The sequence below is a fragment of the Chroicocephalus ridibundus genome, chromosome 6 (assembly GCF_963924245.1).
Source record: "Chroicocephalus ridibundus chromosome 6, bChrRid1.1, whole genome shotgun sequence".
In the NCBI taxonomy this organism is placed as follows: domain Eukaryota; kingdom Metazoa; phylum Chordata; class Aves; order Charadriiformes; family Laridae; genus Chroicocephalus; species Chroicocephalus ridibundus.
This window is the reverse complement of record NC_086289.1, coordinates 22,883,108-22,904,713: the sequence shown is the minus strand read 5'-3', so window position 1 is coordinate 22,904,713 and position 21,606 is coordinate 22,883,108. Positions and strand designations below refer to the sequence as shown.

Genomic DNA, 21,606 nt, shown 5'->3' with positions numbered 1-21,606 from the left:
CGGTGCTGCTGCCCGCAGGGAGCCCCTGGGCAGTGGCAGCACACCACCAGCCAGGATGGCTCATGGTGTGGGAGGAGAAGGGGCCCCTGCAGCCTGCGGGCTATCAGCAGCTCTATCTGCTGTTCTTGGGGCTACCCATCCTGCTGTTCACAGCTGGATGTAAGATAGCTGCAGCATCCCTCCTGGAGGAGAACACTCTCCCCTCAGTTCAGAGGCTGAAGCTCCAGCTGCCTTCACCCCCTCGATGGGACCTCTGGCTGGTCCAGGGGGCTCCTCTCATTTCTCAGGCACTCTACGGTCCAGCCTTCCCACAAGCTGGGAGCACCTGCCCTATGGCTCCTCTCTGTCCTTCTCCTGCCATCTCCCCCAGGCCTTCTGTTGTCCTCGAGGACAGCCCTGCCTGTCACTGCGGCCACGCAGGACCCCCACGCGAATCAAGATAGGGCTGCTGAGGAGATCGTTTCTGTGGAGGGTGTCTCCTGCCTGAATCACACTCCCGTCCCACCTCCCAGCTGAAATGCCAAGGTACAGAGGAGAGAACAGTGTGAGCGAGAGGCCAAGCTGGGTAAGGAACAGCTGAGAATGACGGGAAGTTGCCATCACAGGGGGTAAGTTCTGCAGCTGGAGTTGTATTCTCTTCCCACTTTTCTTGGGCATATCACTTCATCTCCCTTATGGTCTGGACTCCTTCTGCTAAATGAAAAGAGTGCATCCCTGTCTTTGCAGGCTGTTGGGAGAAGCTCAGCCACCTGAGCCATGGGGACTGCAAACAACTCTCTGGCTGCTCTTTCCTACCATCAGAATCACTGCGAGGATTTAGATGTTATTTATTAAAATGAATGAACTTAAATTTAGGAGGACAGCAAAACCAACTCTCCCAGAGACCTTGGGTATTCCAGGGGAATCTCATTTAGCTTCTGCATCTCAGAGGCGTCATTGCAAACAAGTTCTTCCCCTCTCCAAAGTCTCTTTTGTCCTGTCCTCCGTAGAATTTCATGTACACACAAAGAGAAAACTCTCTTGTTCATAAACTGCAACCGCGTGACCCCTGGTGTCCAGGAAAAGGATCGTGTCTGTTATCTCTAGTCCCAGCCCCTACTCGGTGCTTTTCCTTCAGTGACAGGGTGGATGGTTTTCATAAATGGATTCCACCACAGGTGGCTCTCCTCTGGGCTTATTTGTCCTCGCGGGCTTTGCTTGTGTTTGGATGTCTGGTTTGCAGCGCTTGTCTTGATCTTCATTTACGTAGGTATTTCTTGTCCCCTGCATCATGGTCATATAAAAGTCCTAGAGGTAAAACACAATTTCTGTGATGGTAGTCACAAGGTACTCGGAGACCTTGTGAGTACTGCAGAGAATACAATATGCAGTAGTTTCCACCTCTCTTTGGAAATGTTTGGTGGTATTTTGAGTAAAATATCATATTTGCTCACATTCCAGGTTCATCCCTCCTTCTCCCTCCATTTTTGCCCACGCAGGATGCAGCTTTAATGCCTGTGTACTCTAAAACAATGGCAAACCATTGCTGGCCTCTCATCTAGGATTGCCTCAAATGGACAGAGGTGCAACCAGAAAGAGCAGTCACGTAGGATCCCCAGGCAAGCACGGGGAGAGACCTCACCATGAGCTCTTGTATTAGTTTTGTGTGGCAAGGTGTTGGTAGCAGGGGGGCTATAGGGGTGGCTCCTGTGAGAAGCTGCTAGAAGCTTCCCCTACATCCGATAGAGCCCATGCCAGCTGGCTCCAACATGGACCCACCAGTAGCCAAGGTTGAGCCCATCAGTGACGGTGGTAGCACCTCTGGGATAACATATTTAAGAAGGGGGAACAAAACAGCCCAGCAACTGCAGCTGGAGAGAGGAGTGAGAATATGTGAGAGAAACAGCTCTGCAGATGCCAAGGTCAGTGAAGAAGGAGGGGAGGAGGTGCTCCAGGCGCTGTAGCAGGGATTCCTCTGCAGCCCGTGGTGAAGACCATGGTGAGGCAGGCTGTCGCCCTTGCAGACCATGGAGGTTCATGGTGGAGCAGATATCCACCTGCAGCCTGTGGAAGACCCCACGCTGGAGCAGGCGGATGCCCAAAGGAGGCTGTGACCCTGTGGGAAAGCCCACGCTAGAGCAGGCGCCTGGCAGGAGCTGTGGCCCCATGGGGAGAGGAGCCCATGCTGGAGCAGGTTTGCTGGCAGGACTTGTGACCATGTGGGGGACCCACACTGCAACGGTCTGTTCCTGAAGGACTGCAGCCCATAAAAGGGACCCATGCTTGGATGGGACCCCATGCTGTAGCAGGGGAAGAGTGTGAGGAGTCCTCCCCGTGAGGAGAGAGGGGCGACAGAGACAACATGGGATGAACTGACCACAACCCCCATTCCCCATCCCCCTGTGTTGCGCGGGGAGAGTAGGTAGAGAATTTGGGCATGAAGTTAAGCCTGGGAAGAACGGAGGGGTGGGGGGAAGGTGCTTTAAGATTTGGATTTATTTCTCATTATCCTACTCTGATTTGAATGGTAATAAATTTAACTAATTTCCCCAAGGTGAGTCTGTTTTGCCTGTGATGGTAATTAGTGAACAATCTTTACCTCAACCCATGAGTCTTTCATTATACTTTCTCTCCCCTGTCCAGTGCAGAGGGGGAGTGATAGAGCAGGGCCCCTGGTGTCCAGCCAGGGTCAACCCACCACAGCTCTGTAGGGCTACCCTTGAAGCCAGTCCTGCATTTAGGAACGCACTCAGCAGCACCGGTACACACCAATACTGCTCTACCAGGGAAGTAAGGAATCCCAGTTCACGGCTCCTCCAGGAGGAGGCACACTTACCTGTGTGACCAAAGTAACAAGGCTTCACCCTGTCCCTAGGGTCATAGCAACAGCCTCGCTCTTCACAGTCTCCCTGGCTGATAGGCAAGGAGGCACACAGCAGCCGGTCTTGGCTGAGGACAGCAGAACAGACACCACTGCTTGGAGCATCCAGGGCTGGAAGAAACAGCAGGAGTTTGCAGCTAAGGCACAAGGAGCAGCGGGGTAAAGACACAGAGGACACTGCTGGCAGATGTCTTGGTGACTCTGCATGCAAATCGGGGGAAGTTAGGCTCAAGTGAGGGTGAAACACACAGCCTGGAGCTGGCACGGAAGCCGGCTTAGAAGGGACCTGCATTCCCTGGAACAGAGACTCCCCCTGAAGCCACGCACAAGAGACTAGACTGTATGGGATCTGTCAAGATAAAGTATTCCGGATCAACTCTGGTAGTTTGGAAAAATCATTGTACCCAGTCTCCAGCTCAGTCCCTGAACTTGCAGGGATCGATGCAGTCAGAACACGTCTAGGAGACATGAGGAACATTCACCTGCTGACCCTGCAGAGGAGGCACAAGCCCTCAGCAAGTTGGTGGCTCTTCTGTCTGAAACCCTTCTCCAGGGAGTCTTCTGCACAGCAGTAAGTCCCTCTGCCCAGCCCCAGACTGACTAGGAACAGACATCCAAAAGGAAGGGCACTCATCACCACAAGATACAAGCGGGACTTCCTAATGAGCTGTCAGTCTTACCAGGAAGGTCCACAGGGCACCTGAGCAGCTTCTCTTCATGAAGAACCTTTTGTCCAGCATCGTCTGTTCCTTCAAGCCCAACCAGCATGAGGTAATTGCCATCCTAGGGGAGAGCCACACCAGTCAGGGCAGCCAGAGCAGCAGCAGCCACAGTCCCAGCAGAACCCCTAAGGTCACTCACCCATTCAAAGACATAACAGCCAGTATAGGAGACCAATACTTTCCTGGAGCCATCTGGAGTCCCAGATACCAAGAGCCCACACTCAGAGTCATTCTGCAGAACGTGTGCCTCCCCCTCGGTATCTAGGGAAAGAGGAGACAGCAGCAGAGGTTTCAGCATCCCACGTTGAAGACGGGGTCCGCTACAATCCTACCCTTCTGTCGGAAAAAAGGCCCTAGCCAGTATTAGGGGCTGGGCCAGCAGGGGTGCGTGAGGGAAGAGCCAAGACCCAGCAGCCAAGACCATCTAGATCTAGGCACGGCACGCCACCAAAGCCCGTGACTGCTAGGTCATACAAACAGCCCCCTGGTTACACAAGATGCACTGAAGCCGTTAGACAACACTTCACATCAAAAGCTGCCCCTTTCTCCTCATTCCAGGCATACACCTGCACTGTGCCAAAATACAGCAGTAAGAAAGCCTCTTGACACCACCCTCACTTACCCCAAGTAGTCAGCACAAAGGAAGCGTTCCCTTCCCAGCCTGGAGGTAAGGTGAACTGCAGGCTTTCTTGGCCACAAACCAGCAGGGTGGGATCAGAAAAAACACTACCCTGAGCCCCCACAACCCAAACAAGGGGACCAAGAAAGCCCCAGAAGAGCACAGCTCCAAATGCAGCCCTAGACTGCCCTGCAACACCCATCCTGCTCTCTTGCTAAGGACCATAAAGCAGCTGCTCTCAGCCTAGCCTTTTAAATTGCAGAGCCAGCTGGGACCAGAAATTCCCAAAGTGTCCAGGTGGACCCAGCCCAGCAGTTTAACACCTTCCATTGCTCTCACCTGGCTCTGAACCCAGCGCAATCTGCTTGCACCCTTTGAAGGTGTGCAAGCAGGAGCTGCGCTTATGTCAAGAGACGAGCCTGCATTCATGTCACTAAGCTGAGAGGAACTCCTCTGTGCAATTTACTGTCCAGCCCCAGGAGGGTCTTCAAACCCTTTTTTCTCACCCCGAGTTCTTCCCGCTGCTGGCCCATGCAGGAGATCCACCAGCTTTTCCCCATGTACCCTACTGCTGCTCTAATTGCTCATTACATGGCATGAGTGCAAGAAGCTGCGTGACAACGCTCTTTTGCTCTTTTAAAGGAGCCGCCGCTTCAAATGCCGGACATGGGGTGCCAACACAGAAGCACAGAAATAGCCCTCCACATGAAATCTGTGGAAAACTGTGGCGCTCGGGCAGGCTTTGCACACCTAAAAGGAGGTGATTCCCCTTAAACGGTCCTGGCTGTGGACTACAGCCCCGTTTGCAGTCCAGGGCTGTTCCGGGCATGGCTGCTAGGTGGCAGGACCATGTGCTCTGTGGGACACCCACCCCCAAAGGCTGGCCAAGTGGGCTGACAGGATGGGCCTGAGACACAGGTAAGGGGAGCCTCTGTAATCCCAGAGAAAGCCTCTGCCTGCCAGCACCCATCGCCTGCCTGTACCTGCAGCGTGTCTCATGTAGAGCCTTCTCTCTCCCTCGCCACACATCAGGCTACAGCACCCACACTGAGTAAAAGCCTTATTTCCATATGGGAAGGCCATCTTTCCGTACAGATGTTTCTGTATTCATGCAATGGAGGCGTGGATGTCTTCACGCTGCTGCAGGGGTGGCACGCACATAGTTGGTGCGTGCGTTTTTGTGCCCTGCTTTTTGCAGCAGCAGCGCTGGCGTAGCCTGTGCCGCCGTGTTCTTTTGTAATCTGCTTATTTCTTTGGGACTAGATCATCCCGAGATCGTCTAATCTTGACCCTTAATAACGCACGGCCGTTGGTAGCCACCCACACTCCTGCTCTCAGCAGACCCTCCGGACGGCTGCCCAGCCCCACGCAGCGGGCAGCGTGCCCACCCCTCCAGCCAGCCCTCAGCAGCAGGCATGGGTCGTAGCTGAGTCCAAGGGAGGTGTTTCCTTTGCTCTTCCACCTTAGCCCACAGCCCGTCGCTCCTCTACAGCAGCACAGGATGCCGTGATCCCAGCCGGCCAGCCGGGTGAAGAACGTCACTGTGCCTGCCCTGCGCGCTGCTTCTTTCATGTACCAACCAGGAGAGCTGCTCCACAAAGTACAAGACCTTTCCCGCTGCTCTGCCCGGCAGAGACTGAAGCAAATGGATCTCGACAGGCTGCCTGCGTGGCTGCTGTTTGAGCCGCGCTCACGAACCAAATGGGCTGGTCCCAGCGCCTGCCTGGGCACCGGGCAGCCACAGTGGAGAGGAACCTGGGGAAAACATTTGGACTTTGGCAGGGAGGGAGGCTTCATCTCTGTAGAAGCTTGTGCCAGGACAGCTTGCCCAAATCTCACAGCCACCGCGTGACTGCTGAATGCTTCACTTCACTGCATTATCTGCTGATAAATAGGTAAAAAATAACAAATAAATGAAGCACTTTGGAGCTATAGAGATACACTTTAACCCACCAATACTTTGTTTATGCTCATAGGAAAAATTATCTACAGGTACGTGAAGAATAACTCTCTGTGAAACAACACTGGGAACGCTGTAGATCCCCCAGGCAATACCTGTGCTGAGAACGGTTTCAGGTAAGTGCCCTTTCCTAATTTCGACGCGCAGACACTTGACAGCTGTGTTGGAGGACGTGGAGATGGGAGGTGATGAAAATGAGCCTGAAATTCACGGAAACGAGATGCTTTGTTCAGAAGAAGTTGGGATAGGCAGCGGAAAGCAGCTTGGCTGAGAGGAAACAGGCAGGTCTCTCTTCCTCGCAAATCTCTTCCTCATCCATTTAATAGTTCTCACGCAGTACAGTGACCCAGCTGTAAGCACCAGTTTAGCTAGCACTCAAGAGCACCACAAACAGGACGACGCAGAAGATGAAGGTAGGGCAGGCAAAAAATCTCCGTAGGCCACTAGCCTGAAGCTGACCCCAGCAAGCTAAAATCTTCCTGGGATATCCATCAGGAGAATCCTCTCCTCCTAACAATTTTGAGCCTGGAGACTGGGACAGACATAGCGGCAGTGTAGGAGTAGCCCTGGCTGTAGAAAGCTCTCTAGAGCTTCTGTGGAAAGAAAAGTAAGTATTAAGCACCACCACAAAGAAGTGCTGGAAAGAGGCGTAGAAAACGCCCTGCGCATTGTGGGAGTGCCTCTGACGAGATCGCTGTGTCTGGCTTGTACTGTGCACCATATGTGGCACAAACTGGCAGTGCATGGAGGAGAGGCTCGGTCAAAACAATCCTCCACAGAAGGTGAACAGTATTTGCCGACAGCAGGGACATCCACACCAAGCTTCCCGGGGATGAGGGGTGCTGGCAGCACAGTGGGCAGGAGAGGCATTTTGCAGTGCCACCTTCTGAATCAAGGTCCAAAAAGAGAAGGCTCAGGCAGTAAGCCTTCTACACAACGATGGCAGTTTTGCTTCAAGCTTGTGCTTTAGTTTAGAAAAAAAGAGAAAAAGCTACAACACTGGCAGCCTTTTCTTTGACTATCCCCAATATGTGCCTCCAATTCACTTAAAACCAAAGCTCCTGGTGAAGATGGAGAGGAGGGCATTTCAGCCTGGCCTTCCTGGACTTTCACGTGAACGGAGAGGACAGAGCAGTCCTGCCTACTCTTAGCATCTGCAAACAGAAGTGAGTACTCGGAAAACCCTGGAATACTACTGTGACATGAAAAGGTCTGTGTTTTCCCACAGGGACGGGTCTGAGTGACTAGTCTGATGTGTTTTCCTCCCTTGTAAACCCCCAGTGTGTCTGCCAGGGCGCTGGGAATATCTGGAATATAATGATTTTATTCTGACAAAAATGAGAAAGCTTGAAAGTATTCCCAGTTCCAGGGCTCTTGCCCAAAGTGTGTCTCAAACTGTGAGGTAGAGCTAGGAAGTAAGCCCTCGTCCCCAGGGTCAACGGCACTTTACAGGGAAGGTGGCAAGGCAATGAACTCAGGCAGCAGAGAGACCTCCTGTAGCCGTGTAAACTCCCATGAACTCCGCTTTCACCCAGAGCGACATGAACTCCCATGAACTGCCCTGGCAACATCTGAGCCGATGCAGAGGAGTTCATGTCAGCGGATAAGCAACTAGCCCAAACTTGTTGGCAATTCAGTTTTTCCACCAAAGTATCAAGTACAGGTCTTTAAGAAGTGAAATGACATTTTAAAAGAACTACAGGTTTTAAGAAGTGAAATGACATTTAAAAAGAACAGCTAGCAAATTATTGCACCAATGCAAGAGAGCAAGGATGACGTAAGAACTTACGGGGAAGCTGCAGAAACTTTTGCAAAACTTCACTAGCTCCTCTGAGTGAAGGGGAGACTCACGCTAACACGCTGCGGCACAGCAAACCCAGCACACTCCAACCAAGCACCTGGTTCACCCAGGCCCCTCGCTGATTCCCACCAAGTCCCACGTCCCCTGTCCTCGCAACACCTTCCGCTCAGTGGGATGAGTCCTGTCTGCCTGCAGAAGCGTCGCAGCTCAGGAAAGACAGAGGGATATGGCCAGACTGAGCGAGCTGAGCACAGGCAGTGCCACAGCCCTGAGGGTCCTTTCTACCCGCCGTTGCCACTGCTGTTGGGACCTCGCAGGTACACAGCCCCAGAGTGGGCAGGAAGCCTCCCCAGCTCTTTTTGAAGCCCTTGCAACACACCAGACATGCTCTGCAGTCTCCCAGAGCACCTCTGTCCCTTCCAGGGGAGCAGTTCCTCATGTTGGAGTCAGACAACAACTAAACAGGGAACTCGTACGTGCCAGCTTCTAGCAGTAGCTTGGGTGCACTGCTTGGGTCATTGCAAGTGCAAGGAGTAGTGGCCAGGTGGCACTGACCTATACCCAGCCTCGCACAAGCGCACCTCTGGCTCAGCTTGGGAAGCCATTGCCCAGAGACCCTCTCAAGAGACCCATCTCAAGATTTCTCTCTTCTCTACCTGCTTCTCTCACCCTTTCCTCTAGGAGACCTCAAAGAGGTCAGAGTCCCAAGGTCTAGTCCCCTTTTCTTATGTCTTTTTCTTATCTCTCCCGGCAAATCCTTTCTCATCTATTGTGACGTCTGGAGACCTTTCTGCCCTTGCCAGACGGATATTTTATACTTTCCCCTCCTGTGAGGCCAGACATCTCTAGGGAGAGAGACCGAGGCAATTGCTGTGCATTGAGGAGAACACGTCAGTATGTTCTTTGGCACATCACACGCAGTGCGAACTCCACTGATAATGTCAGGAAGACTTCAGGAACAAGCAAGGATGGCTCACCCCACTGAGAGCTTGTACGATTAATACCAAAGAACAGAAAATGCAAACAGCACTGAAGTACTTCGAAGATACTCTCGTGACAGTGAATTTCCAGGAGCGCCTGAGTCGAAGAGTGTGCCCCTAGTGTGATCTCTTTAATAATAAACTTTAGATGAAACAAAACAAGTTTTATGAACACATTGTAAATTTCTTAACCTCAGTTGGCCTCTGCAATTGTTTGAGATAAGGTGTGTCTTTGATGGCCAATTAACACTGAGAGAAGTCCTAGTTTCATAACACAGGGCAGTCAAACAAATGATTGACTACTAATATTGACTGACTCAGCCACGTGATCCAAAACCTGCTGTTGAGGTAACATAGCTAGCATAGCTAACATAGCCCTTCGGTATATAGACTCGGGCTCCGGCAGCCAGAGTCACTCCCTCCTGAGCCACAGAAGCAAATGGAGCTCCTGGGAGCAGCCACTGTTGTCCTCCTGGTTTGCATTGCTTGCCTGCTCTCCATCACAGCATGGAGAGGGAGGTCTGGAAAGGGGAAGATGCCTCCGGGACCGGCTCCCCTTCCCATCCTAGGTAACTTGCTGCAGGTGAAACCAAAGGACTTGGCCACAACCCTCCAGAAGGTGAGGCCACTTTCTTCTTCTCTCTTACTTTCTTCTGTGGGCAAGAAGTGTGTGGGACCTGTGCGTGGGGACAGTCTGTGACCATAGCTTGATAAGCAGCTATCCCAGAGGAGCAGAAAAGCCATGAGGATCTCAGCTGCTCCCCCGCACTGCTGTTGTCATTGTTGCACAGGGCCTGATAGCTGGGAACCCTCTCCACACCTATATTTGTCAGGAGAGGACGAAAACTTGACGTTGCTGCTCTGTGAGGCTGCACTGCCTGCCGTGGGATGCAGCAGCAAGGCCACTTTTCAACTCCTCCTGCCGCTCTGCTCCATGGCCATCTTCTGTCTTGCATTTTGACAGCTCAGTGAAGAGTATGGACCAGTGTTCACAGTGCACCTGGGCTCTGACCCAGTGGTGGTGCTGCACGGACATGATGTGGTGAAAGAAGCCTTGGTTGATCGCGCGGACGAGTTTGCTGCCAGAGGACACATGCCAATAGGAGACAGGGCGAACAACGGATTAGGTATGTTTGCTGAGTGAGCTCCTTCTGAGGAGAAGGGAAGGGCTGAGCGTTCATTTGGCAGATCAGGGCTGGAATGTACCATGCAGGAGGGAGGACTCTGGGGAGTGGGTGTGGGTCCTACCTGGAGAAGGGAAGGCAGAGTGGGCTGTAATTGCTGCCTTTCATCACCCAAAGCGGGTAGTAGAGAAATGGAGTCAGATTGATCTTAGTGATGTGCAGCGAAAGGGCAAGCGGCAACAGCCCCCAGCTGCAGCAAGGGGAATTATGTGCAGATACGAGCGATGAATTGTTCACAAGGAGGTTGGGCATGTGGTGGAGAAGGCCAAAAGCAGGCAGGTGGACTACAGTACCTCCATAGAGCGTCTCCAAACCACAGTACTCTATGACACTACCGTGACAGTGCTCTCCCAGGGACAGGATTCGCTCTCACTGTGAGCCTCTGTTCATCTCACACCCAGCACACCCAAGCCAGGTCTTTGCTCTTCCTTCTTCCTCTGCAGGGATTATTTTTAGCAACAACCAGGAGTGGTTACAAGTCCGTCGGTTTGCTCTCAGCACTCTGCGCAACTTTGGAATGGGGAAGAGGAGCATTGAAGAGAGGATCCAGGAGGAATCTGAGCACTTGCTAGAAGAGATCAACAAAACAAAGGGTATGCTACAGTTTCAATATAGCTTATGTTTGCAAGAAAAAGGACTGTATTAAGGGAGACCCATGTCTTTAGCATAGAATAGAATTAGCACGTGCTTTGTCCATGCACCAGCTGCCCCTCGTTACAGAGCAGTAAATAATTCCGTGATCACATACTGTTCTTTTTGGGGACCCTTCTGTGTCGTTCAGAGACTCTGTTCTGGTATTTCCACTAACAACCAGAGCCCAGGTTACCCACAGTAGCCATGAGTAGCCATAGTTGGTTTTCTTTATGGTTTGTAACTTTTCTGAAATCCCAGGAACGCCTTTTGACCCAACCTTCACGCTGAGCTGTGCTGTCTCCAACGTCATATGCTCCATTGTCTTTGGGAGACGATATGACTATAAAGACAAGAAGTTCCTGGCCCTGATGAATAACATGAACAACATCTTTGAGATGACGAACTCCTACTGGGGACAGGTACAATCCAGTAGGCATTTTAGTGTGTCAACATTCTCCTAGGGGAGCAGGGAGCCTTCCTCCCAGTGAAGTCCCATCTCAGTTTTCTAAGTAGGACCCCGTCAGTGCTCTGCTGCACAGGAGGGAATTCATTCAAGAGCAAGACGCACCCTCACCAATGGAGAGCTGAGGGTGCTTCCCCCTAGTCCTGACACCCTTCTTCTCCGCCTAAGGTTCCTACCACTAAGCAAGCCCCTACTGCCCTGTCAGACTGCCCAGCCTCACAGCCCTTCTGCTTGTCTCAGTTGAGAGGGTTGTGAACTTCCTAGGCTTTTTGGTAATATCAAAGGATGGGGCAATGGTCATGCTAGGGACCCTCCTGTTTCTTTCTTTCCAGCTCTACCAGATGTTCTCAAATATCCTGGATTACTTGCCTGGCCCACACAACAAAATATTCACAGAATTTGATGCTCTAAAAGCCTTTGTGGCAGAGGAGGTGAAGATACACCAAGCCACCCTAGATCCCAGCTCCCCTCAGGATTTCATTGATTGCTTCCTCACCAAAATGCAGGAGGTAAGGAGACAGCGTACAGCCCCAGCTCATCCCCAACACACCTACACTGAGCCCCTTCCCTCTCCTAAGTAACACAGACACTGGGATGATCCTTTCCCAGGCAGCTAGGCTGTGCAGTGGGAAGGCACCAGCAATACCCCAGATATTGCCTGTGCTAGAACTTATAGCTCTGGGTCTGCACACTCACCAGCCCCTACCTGCACCTGCTTGGACAGCAAGACCTTCATCTGCTCTCACTGAAACACAGGGATGTGTGCAGTCTGGTCTTGCAGTTCTTCCACTGGAAAGCAGTTAGCACAGCAAGGGCAGACATGCAGCTACGTACCATTTGGTGCACAGCTTGAAAGAAGGCCGCGCTGGCGTTGAGCTTACTGCACAAAGAGAGCATTGCAATGTCCCAGATGGCTGCTGCAGCTTAGCAGAGAAATGCAAGAGCTCTGGGTGAGAAAGAAGGCCTGGGATGACACAAGAAAGGGCCACTTTTCTCAGCCCAGCCAGAGAAACAGCCCAGCCTTTTCCCTAGGAGAAAGAGCACCCCAATTCCAGTTTCCACATGAAGAACCTGATAACCAGCGCCTTCGACTTGTTCATTGCCGGGACTGAGACAACTAGCACGACTGTAAGATATGGGCTTCTGCTTCTTCTCAAATACCCAAAGATACAAGGTACCAGTCTGTGACCTCTTCCTCTCTAGCTGTTCCCCTGGGCTGGGCACACGTCTAGCACCACATCCTTCTCCCAACTTTCCTCCTCTCTCTCGCACATTTTACCCAAATGGGCAAAGTCCTTGCACTGTCATTCCCCAGGGCAGGCATTAGAGATCCCTCAGCTTCACTGGCATCATCATCAGCTGCACTCCCCTCACAGCCAAGGACTTGACTGTGTGTCTTTACCGCCCAGTACTCCTATTTAGTCAAGTCACTGGGAGGACATTCTTTGCATGGGCCGCAGTGGAACTGTGTTCTCGTCGACACCCAAACCAACATCAGTGCTCCTGTCACCTGTGATGTGTGATTTGTGGGCAGCTTAGGGCAACCTGTTTAGGTAGGTTTGGTTTTATTTACTTGTTTTATGGTTTGTGCTTCTCATGACAGAGAAAGTTCAAGAAGAGATTGACCGGGTAGTAGGACGATCACGAAAACCTTGCGTGGCTGACCGGACCCAGATGCCCTACACAGATGCGGTGGTCCATGAAATCCAGCGCTTCATCTCCCTCGTCCCCCTGAGTGTCCCTCGCGCTGTGACCAAAGACCTCTGCTTCAGAGAGTATGTCATTCCCAAGGTTAGTGGGCAAGGTCCCTCAAGTTCGGCAGCACTTTTGCTCTTAGGCTGGCAGTTACAAGCCAGAAGCTAGAAGTGCAGTGGCCTGACCTAGTATCACCCAGCCCTTCAGGAAGGTGTTATCCTCAGGCTCCTGTAGCTCGCTTGCAGCCCCTTGCTGCCACTCCGTGGGCCAAGACTGGAACAGTAGCTCTGCCCAACACCTTTGCTCACTTGCTCCGCAGCTTTATCCATCTGCAGAAACACGGTGGGTTCACAAAAAAAACAGAGCAGTGACTCCTCACACAAAAGGCAGCAAAGCCATGGAACTGCTCACCACCCTCCAGGAGAGCCTGTGCGCATGCCTGGAAGCAAAGTCAGTTGGTGGTTATTGAGCACAGAAAACCCCAGAGCCACAAAGTGCTGAAGACTACGTTTGCAATCAAGGGAACGAGCAAAACCTCTTTGCCTGTTTTTACACACTTCTTGAGGCAGTCACTGCTGGCCATTGCCAGAGGCAGGCTGATGGGCTACAGCAACCCATGGCCTGGCCTGTCGCAGCAGCGCTCGTTGCTCTTCTGGCTGCCTGCGTACAGCAGGGGAACAGCAGCACACAGGCTGTTGGCCTTTTAATTTTCAGCTGTCTGTGTAAAATCAAAAGGCAGGACCCAGGGACCTGCTCAGCTTCTAGCAGATGGCTCTTGTGTCATCACTGTCGGATTACTTCTCTCACACCCCCACCAATGGCTGGTCAGGAAGAGGGAAGGAAGAGGACTGTGGCAGAAGAAATTTGTCAGGAGACGGGAAAGCAACCTTTTGCTTTTCGGGGCTCACAGAAAAGAAGGAACATCTACAAGTTCATTAGGGTGAAACACTGAGAAAGAGGAAGAATTAGGTGGGGTGTCCCCAGACGACTAGAGCAAAGTGAGGATAAATGGTCTGAAAGTGAGAGGGAGCATTCAGGAAGATCAGCCAACAATTGTCCCTGCTGTCCCATCTAGCAGGCTCTCCCTAAAGCTGCCTGCCCAAAGGCAAGGTCCCCAAAAGGAAACCAAAGGCACTAGTAGGACTGTGCTGGGATGCTCAGTCTTAACTTGGCAGGCAGTCGGATTAAGTGACCTAACTCACCTCCCCTTCATATTCTGCTCTTCTCCTTGTGTTATCTCAGGGCACCACAATCTTTCCTGTCCTCACTTCTGTCCTCCACGACAGTAAAGAGTTTCCAAACCCAAATGAGTTCAACCCTGGACACTTCTTGAACGAGAACGGCACCTTTAGGAAGAGCGAGTTCTTCATGCCCTTCTCAGCAGGTAAAGCACTGGCTTTCTCTCTCTTCCTCTCCCTGTTGCCGTCGTCCTCCTCCTCTGGGGACCATTCTGCCTTTCCCTATAACACACACTCCCTCTTCCCAGCGTGTTCCCACCGGTGCTTCCATAGGGCTCACTGCTCTCTGGATAACCCCTCCCTGCTGCTCCATTCCCCAGCTGCACCTCCCATCGTGTTCAGGCCTGGAGGCTTCTCAAACCTCCTACTGGGAGTTGCCGACGTAATGATGTGAATGGGATCTATTGACGCTTTCTAAAAAACCTGTCACCTTCCGACACAACCACCAAAGTCATCCTTAACCATCCTCTCTTTCCGTGGTAGTTGCACTTTTCCCAGCACCTCTTAAGTACCTCTCGGGCTACATGCAACCACTCACCTACCAATAGCCCCTACCCTCTGTTTTCTCATCTGTGCTTCATGTGCCCTTACTCTCTCTCACCTTGCCCTATGTGATGCCCCCTCTATGCTCAAGACTTCTTCTGCTCTTGTTCTTCCTTCGCACACCCAACCAAACTGCCAAGGGTGGGCGTCCATCTTTCTCCAACAAACTATTCTCTTGCAAACGTCCTTAGTAATCCCGACAGTCGTCTCACTGCTGGAGCTGTATCTGGTAAATAAAGCTGCCTAACATACCTGCTTAGTACAAACTCTTGTCTACTTGGCAACACCTGTCGAGCACTATTTGCTGTTTTCACTTCCAGGGAAGCGAATATGCCCCGGAGAGAGCCTGGCACGCATGGAGATATTCCTACTCATGGCCATCATCTTGCAGAACTTTACCTTGAAGCCTGTCGTTGACCCCCAGGAACTCAGCATAACCCCAACACTGAGTGGGACAACCAACGTACCTCCTGCCTACCAGCTCTGTGCTGTCCCCCGCTAAAAAGCACAGAAACTCTTTCCACGGTATCCTGAGCCTGGCTACTCCTTTTACATCTCCCTTACTAAAACCAATGGCAGAAGCATTGGCGCACCTCCCTAAGGCTTCCAGGAAGACAGCCCAAACACAGGTGCACAGAGTAGGCACCTTCAAAGCCTCCTGGAACTGCTCTACCACATCCCAGGGAGGCCCTGGGTGACATTGCAGCCTGTTGCACTGATGCTCTCTCCGTGGGCTCCTTGAGCGCAATGGCTGCATCAAATAGCTGATTTGCTCACACACACAGCTCCCATGGCTGCCCACGACCTGCTTCTCCTGCAGCATGTGTCCCACCAAGAGCTGCATGCTTTTCAGATGGTTAGCGCTGCACGTGTGTACATTAATGACCCAATAAAGAAAAATCTTTTTATGATTATTTGAGCCATTATTTCCTTTGGGTTGGGGCAGCACCCCATCTGCTGCTCCACTGCAGGGTAGATCTGCAGTGCCTGTGCCCAGTGGGAAGGGCTGTCCCTCCCGGGGCAAGGGTCCTGCTTGCTTGAGCCACTGGACACGGTGCTGCTGCCCGCAGGGAGCCCCTGGGCAGTGGCAGCACACCACCAGCCAGGATGGCTCATGGTGTGGGAGGAGAAGGGGCCCCTGCAGCCTGCGGGCTATCAGCAGCTCTATCGGCTGTTCTTGGGGCTACCCATCCTGCTGTTCACAGCTGGATTAAGATCGCTGCAGCATCCCTCCTGGAGGAGAACACTCTCCCCTCAGTTCAGAGGCTGAAGCTCCAGCTGCCTTCACCCCCTCGATGGGACCTCTGGCTGGTCCAGGGGGCTCCTCTCATTTCTCAGGCACTCTACGGTCCAGCCTTCCCACAAGCTGGGAGCACCTGCCCTATGGCTCCTCTCTGTCCTTCTCCTGCCATCTCCCCCAGGCCTTCTGTTGTCCTCGAGGACAGCCCTGCCTGTCACTGCGGCCACGCAGGACCCCCACGCGAATCAAGATAGGGCTGCTGAGGAGATCATTTCTGTGGAGGGTGTCTCCTGCCTGAATCACACTCCCGTCCCACCTCCCAGCTGAAATGCCAAGGTACAGAGGAGAGAACAGTGTGAGCGAGAGGCCAAGCTGGGTAAGGAACAGCTGAGAATGACGGGAAGTTGCCATCACAGGGGGTAAGTTCTGCAGCTGGAGTTGTATTCTCTTCCCAATTTTCTTGTGCATATCACTTCATCTCCCTTATGGTCTGGACTCCTTCTGCTAAATGAAAAGAGTGCATCCCTGTCTTTGCAGGCTGTTGGGAGAAGCTCAGCCACCTGAGCCATGGGGACTGCAAACAACTCTCTGGCTGCTCTTTCCTACCATCAGAATCACTGCGAGGATTTAGATGATATTTATTAAAATGAATGAACTTAAATTTAGGAGGACAGCAAAACCAACTCTCCCAGAGACCTTGGGTGTTCCAGGGGAATCTCATTTAGCTTCTGCATCTCAGAGGCGTCATTGCAAACAAGTTCTTCCCCTCTCCAAAGTCTCTTTTGTCCTGTCCTCCGTAGAATTTCATGTACACACAAAGAGAAAACTCTCTTCTTCATAAACTGCAACCGCGTGACCCCTGGTGTCCAGGAAAAGGATCGTGTCTGTTATCTCTAGTCCAGCCCCTACTCGGTGCTTTTCCTTCAGTGACAGGGTGGATGGTTTTCATAAATGGATTCCACCACAGGTGGCTCTCCTCTGGGCTTATTTGTCCTCGCGGGCTTTGCTTGTGTTTGGATGTCTGGTTTGCAGCGCTTGTCTTGATCTTCATTTACGTAGGTATTTCTTGTCCCCTGCATCATGGTCATATAAAAGTCCTAGAGGTAAAATACAATTTCTGTGATGGTAGTCACAAGGTACTTGGAGACCTTGTGAGTACTGCAGAGAATACAATATGCAGTATTTTCCACCTCTCTTTGGAAATGTTTGGTGGTATTTTGAGTAAAATATCATATTTGCTCACATCCCAGGTTCATCCCTCCTTCTCCCTCCATTTTTGCCCACGCAGGATGCAGCTTTAATGCCTGTGTACTCTAAAACAATGGCAAACCATTGCTGGCCTCTCATCTAGGATTGCCTCAAATGGACAGAGGTGCAACCAGAAAGAGCAGTCACGTAGGATCTCCAGGCAAGCACGGGGAGAGACCTTACCATGAGCTCTTGTATTAGTTTTGTGTGGCAAGGTGTTGGTAGCAGGGGGGCTATAGGGGTGGCTCCTGTGAGAAGCTGCTAGAAGCTTCCCCTACATACAATAGAACCCATGCCAGCTGGCTCCAACATGGACCCACCAGTAGCCAAGTTCGAGCCCATCAGTGACAGCAGTAGCACCTCTGGGATAACATATTTAAGAAGGGGGAAAAAAACAGCCCAGCAACTGCAGCTGGAGAGAGGAGTGAGAATATGTGAGAGAAACAGCTCTGCAGATGCCAAGGTCAGTGAAGAAGGAGGGGAGGAGGTGCTCCAGGCGCTGTAGCAGGGATTCCTCTGCAGCCCGTGGTGAAGACCATGGTGAGGCAGGCTGTCGCCCTTGCAGACCATGGAGGTTCATGGTGGAGCAGATATCCACCTGCAGCCTGTGGAAGACCCCACGCTGGAGCAGGCGGATGCCCAAAGGAGGCTGTGACCCTGTGGGAAAGCCCACGCTAGAGCAGGCGCCTGGCAGGAGCTGTGGCCCCATGGGGAGAGGAGCCCATGCTGGAGCAGGTTTGCTGGCAGGACTTGTGACCGTGTGGGGGACCCACACTGCAACGGTCTGTTCCTGAAGGACTACAGCCCGTAAAAGGGACCCATGCTTGGATGGGACCCCGTGCTGTAGCAGGGGAAGAGTGTGAGGAGTCCTCCCCGTGAGGAGAGAGGGGAGACAGAGACAACATGGGATGAACTGACCACAACCCCCATTCCCCATCCCCCTGTGTTGCGCGGGGAGAGTAGGTAGAGAATTTGGGCATAAAGTTAAGCCTGGGAAGAAAGGAGGGGTGGGGGGAAGGTGCTTTAAGATTTGGATTTATTTCTCATTATCCTACTCTGATTTGAATGGTAATAAATTTAACTAATTTCCCCAAGGTGAGTCTGTTTTGCCTGTGATGGTAATTCGTGAACAATCTTTACCTCAACCCATGAGTCTTTCATTATACTTTCTCTCCCCTGTCCAGTGCAGAGGGGGAGTGATAGAGCAGGGCCCCTGGTGTCCAGCCAGGGTCAACCCACCACAGCTCTGTAGGGCTACCCTTGAAGCCAGTCCTGCATTTAGGAACGCACTCAGCAGCACTGGTACACACCAATACTGCTCTGCCAGGGAAGTAAGGAATCCCAGTTCACGGCTCCTCCAGGAGGAGGCACGCTTACCTGTGTGACCAAAGTAACAAGGCTTCACCCTGTCCCTAGGGTCATAGCAGCAGCCTCGCTCTTCACAGTCTCCCTGGCTGATAGGCAAGGAGGCACACAGCAGCCGGTCTTGGCTGAGGACAGCAGAACAGACACCACTGCTTGGAGCATCCAGGGCTGGAAGAAACAGCAGGAGTTTGCAGCTAAGGCACAAGGAGCAGGGGGGTAAAGACACACAGGACACTGCTGGCAGATGTCTTGGTGACTCTGCATGCAAACCGAGGGAAGTTAGACTCAAGTGAGGGTGAAACACACAGCCTGGAGCTGGCACGGAAGCCGGCTTAGAAGGGACCTGCATTCCCTGGAACAGAGACTCCCCCTGAAGCCACGCACAAGAGACTAGACTGTATGGGATCTGTCAAGATAAAGTATTCCGGATCAACTCTGGTAGTTTGGAAAAATCATTGTACCCAGTCTCCAGCTCAGTCCCTGAACTTGCAGGGATCGATGCAGTCAGAACACGTCTAGGAAACATGAGGAACTTTCACCTGCTGACCCTGCAGAGGAGGCACAAGCCCTCAGCAAGTTGGTGGCTCTTCTGTCTGAAACCCTTCTCCAGGGAGTCTTCTGCACAGCAGTAAGTCCCTCTGCCCAGCCCCAGACTGACTAGGAACAGACATCCAAAAGGAAGGGCACTCATCACCACAAGATACAAGCGGGACTTCCTAATGAGCTGTCAGTCTTACCAGGAAGGTCCACAGGGCACCTGAGCAGCTTCTCTTCATGAAGAACCTTTTGTCCAGCATCGTCTGTTCCTTCAAGCCCAACCAGCATGAGGTAATTGCCATCCTAGGGGAGAGCCACACCAGTCAGGGCAGCCAGAGCAGCAGCAGCCACAGTCCCAGCAGAACCCCTAAGGTCACTCACCCATTCAAAGACATAACAGCCAGTATAGGAGACCAATACTTTCCTGGAGCCATCTGGAGTCCCAGATACCAAGAGCCCACACTCAGAGTCATTCTGCAGAACATGTGCCTCCCCCTCGGTATCTAGGGAAAGAGGAGACAGCAGCAGAGGTTTCAGCATCCCACGTTGAAGACGGGGTCCGCTACAATCCTACCCTTCTGTCGGAAAAAAGGCCCTAGCCAGTATTAGGGGCTGGGCCAGCAGGGGTGCGTGAGGGAAGAGCCAAGACCCAGCAGCCAAGACCATCTAGGTCTAGGCACGGCACGCCACCAAAGCCCGTGACTGCTAGGTCATACAAACAGCCCCCTGGTTACACAAGATGCACTGAAGCCGTTAGACAACACTTCACACCAAAGCTGCCCCTTTCTCCTCATTCCAGGCATACACCTGCACTGTGCCAAAATACAGCAGTAAGAAAGCCTCTTGACACCACCCTCACTTACCCCAAGTAGTCAGCACAAAGGAAGCGTTCCCTTCCCAGCCTGGAGGTAAGGTGAACTGCAGGCTTTCTTGGCCACAAACCAGCAGGGTGGGATCAGAAAAAACACTACCCTGAGCCCCCACAACCCAAACAAGGGGACCAAGAAAGCCCCAGAAGAGCACAGCTCCAAATGCAGCCCTAGACTGCCCTGCAACACCCATCCTGCTCTCTTGCTAAGGACCATAAAGCAGCTGCTCTCAGCCTAGCCTTTTAAATTGCAGAGCCAGCTGGGACCAGAAATTCCCAAAGTGTCCAGGTGGACCCAGCCCAGCAGTTTAACACCTTCCATTGCTCTCACCTGGCTCTGAACCCAGCGCAATCTGCTTGCACCCTTTGAAGGTGTGCAAGCAGGAGCTGCGCTTATGTCAAGAGACGAGCCTGCATTCATGTCACTAAGCTGAGAGGAACTCCTCTGTGCAATTTACTGTCCAGCCCCAGGAGGGTCTTCAAACCCTTTTTTCTCACCCCGAGTTCTTCCCGCTGCTGGCCCATGCAGGAGATCCACCAGCTTTTCCCCATGTACCCTACTGCTGCTCTAATTGCTCATTACATGGCATGAGTGCAAGAAGCTGCGTGACAACGCTCTTTTGCTCTTTTAAAGGAGCCGCCGCTTCAAATGCCGGACATGGGGTGCCAACACAGAAGCACAGAAATAGCCCTCCACATGAAATCTGTGGAAAACTGTGGCGCTCGGGCAGGCTTTGCACACCTAAAAGGAGGTGATTCCCCTTAAACGGTCCTGGCTGTGGACTACAGCCCCGTTTGCAGTCCAGGGCTGTTCCGGGCATGGCTGCTAGGTGGCAGGACCATGTGCTCTGTGGGACACCCACCCCCAAAGGCTGGCCAAGTGGGCTGACAGGATGGGCCTGAGACACAGGTAAGGGGAGCCCCTGTAATCCCAGAGAAAGCCTCTGCCTGCCAGCACCCATCGCCTGCCTGTACCTGCAGCGTGTCTCACGTAGAGCCTTCTCTCTCCCTCGCCACACATCAGGCTACAGCACCCACACTGAGTAAAAGCCTTATTTCCATATGGGAAGGCCATCTTTCCGTACAGATGTTTCTGTATTCACGCAATGGAGGCGTGGATGTCTTCACGCTGCTGCAGGGGTGGCACGCACATAGTTGGTGCGTGCGTTTTTGTGCCCTGCTTTTTGCAGCAGCAGCGCTGGCGTAGCCTGTGCCGCCGTGTTCTTTTGTAATCTGCTTATTTCTTTGGGACTAGATCATCCCGAGATCGTCTAATCTTGACCCTTAATAACGCACGGCCGTTGGTAGCCACCCACACTCCTGCTCTCAGCAGACCCTCCGGACGGCTGCCCAGCCCCACGCAGCGGGCAGCGTGCCCACCCCTCCAGCCAGCCCTCAGCAGCAGGCATGGGTCGTAGCTGAGTCCAAGGGAGGTGTTTCCTTTGCTCTTCCACCTTAGCCCACAGCCCGTCGCTCCTCTACAGCAGCACAGGATGCCGTGATCCCAGCCGGCCAGCCGGGTGAAGAACGTCACTGTGCCTGCCCTGCGCGCTGCTTCTTTCATGTACCAACCAGGAGAGCTGCTCCACAAAGTACAAGACCTTTCCCGCTGCTCTGCCCGGCAGAGACTGAAGCAAATGGATCTCGACA

At 52.5% G+C, this 21,606-nt stretch overlaps 3 protein-coding genes across 3 annotated transcripts; 1 reads left to right on the top strand and 2 right to left on the bottom strand.

The window, feature by feature from the left end:
* Nucleotides 1–891: 891 nt before the first annotated feature.
* On the bottom strand, nt 892–4,847 carry LOC134517302 (zona pellucida sperm-binding protein 4-like). The gene is made up of 4 exons (XM_063338677.1): nt 3,722–4,847; nt 3,541–3,643; nt 2,816–2,971; nt 892–1,287 (listed from the first exon to the last, which is right to left on the bottom strand). Exons 1-4 carry the CDS (start codon nt 3,878–3,880, stop codon nt 1,238–1,240), a joined length of 468 nt encoding a protein of 155 aa, XP_063194747.1. The 5' UTR covers nt 3,881–4,847; the 3' UTR covers nt 892–1,237.
* Nucleotides 4,848–9,336: 4,489 nt separating this feature from the next.
* On the top strand, nt 9,337–15,551 carry LOC134517595 (cytochrome P450 2C9-like). Its single transcript, XM_063339249.1, has 9 exons — nt 9,337–9,561; nt 9,907–10,069; nt 10,570–10,719; nt 11,018–11,178; nt 11,555–11,731; nt 12,255–12,396; nt 12,826–13,013; nt 14,160–14,301; nt 15,019–15,551. Exons 1-9 carry the CDS (start codon nt 9,382–9,384, stop codon nt 15,198–15,200), a joined length of 1,485 nt encoding a protein of 494 aa, XP_063195319.1. The 5' UTR covers nt 9,337–9,381; the 3' UTR covers nt 15,201–15,551.
* A 1,316-nt stretch (nt 15,552–16,867) lies between these two features.
* On the bottom strand, nt 16,868–20,508 carry LOC134517190 (zona pellucida sperm-binding protein 4-like). Its single transcript, XM_063338445.1, has 5 exons — nt 20,415–20,508; nt 19,470–19,591; nt 19,289–19,391; nt 18,564–18,719; nt 16,868–17,035 (listed from the first exon to the last, which is right to left on the bottom strand). The coding sequence occupies exons 1-5, from the start codon at nt 20,506–20,508 to the stop codon at nt 16,986–16,988; spliced, it is 525 nt and encodes a 174-aa protein (XP_063194515.1). The 3' UTR covers nt 16,868–16,985.
* Nucleotides 20,509–21,606: the final 1,098 nt, after the last annotated feature.

Bases quoted from the DNA above. Each gene is read 5' to 3' on its own strand.
- LOC134517595 (XM_063339249.1), top strand. From the start codon at position 9,382: ATGGAGCTCCTGGGAGCAGCCACTGTTGTCCTCCTGGTTTGCATTGCT. The intron at 10,070-10,569 runs GTATGTTTGCTG...CTTCCTCTGCAG, and splicing joins CAGGGCGAACAACGGATTAG to GGATTATTTTTAGCAACAAC. The intron at 13,014-14,159 runs GTTAGTGGGCAA...GTGTTATCTCAG, and splicing joins GAGAGTATGTCATTCCCAAG to GGCACCACAATCTTTCCTGT.
- LOC134517302 (XM_063338677.1), bottom strand. From the start codon at position 3,880: ATGCTGAAACCTCTGCTGCTGTCTCCTCTTTCCCTAGATACCGAGGGG. The intron at 2,972-3,540 runs GTAAGACTGACA...TGTTTCTTCCAG, and splicing joins GTGCCCTGTGGACCTTCCTG to CCCTGGATGCTCCAAGCAGT. The intron at 1,288-2,815 runs GTAAGTGTGCCT...TTTTACCTCTAG, and splicing joins TTGTTACTTTGGTCACACAG to GACTTTTATATGACCATGAT.
- LOC134517190 (XM_063338445.1), bottom strand. From the start codon at position 20,508: ATGGGGAAAAGCTGGTGGATCTCCTGCATGGGCCAGCAGCGGGAAGAA. The intron at 19,392-19,469 runs GTGAGTGACCTT...GCTCTCCCCTAG, and splicing joins GCTGTTATGTCTTTGAATGG to GATGGCAATTACCTCATGCT. The intron at 17,036-18,563 runs GTAAGCGTGCCT...TTTTACCTCTAG, and splicing joins TTGTTACTTTGGTCACACAG to GACTTTTATATGACCATGAT.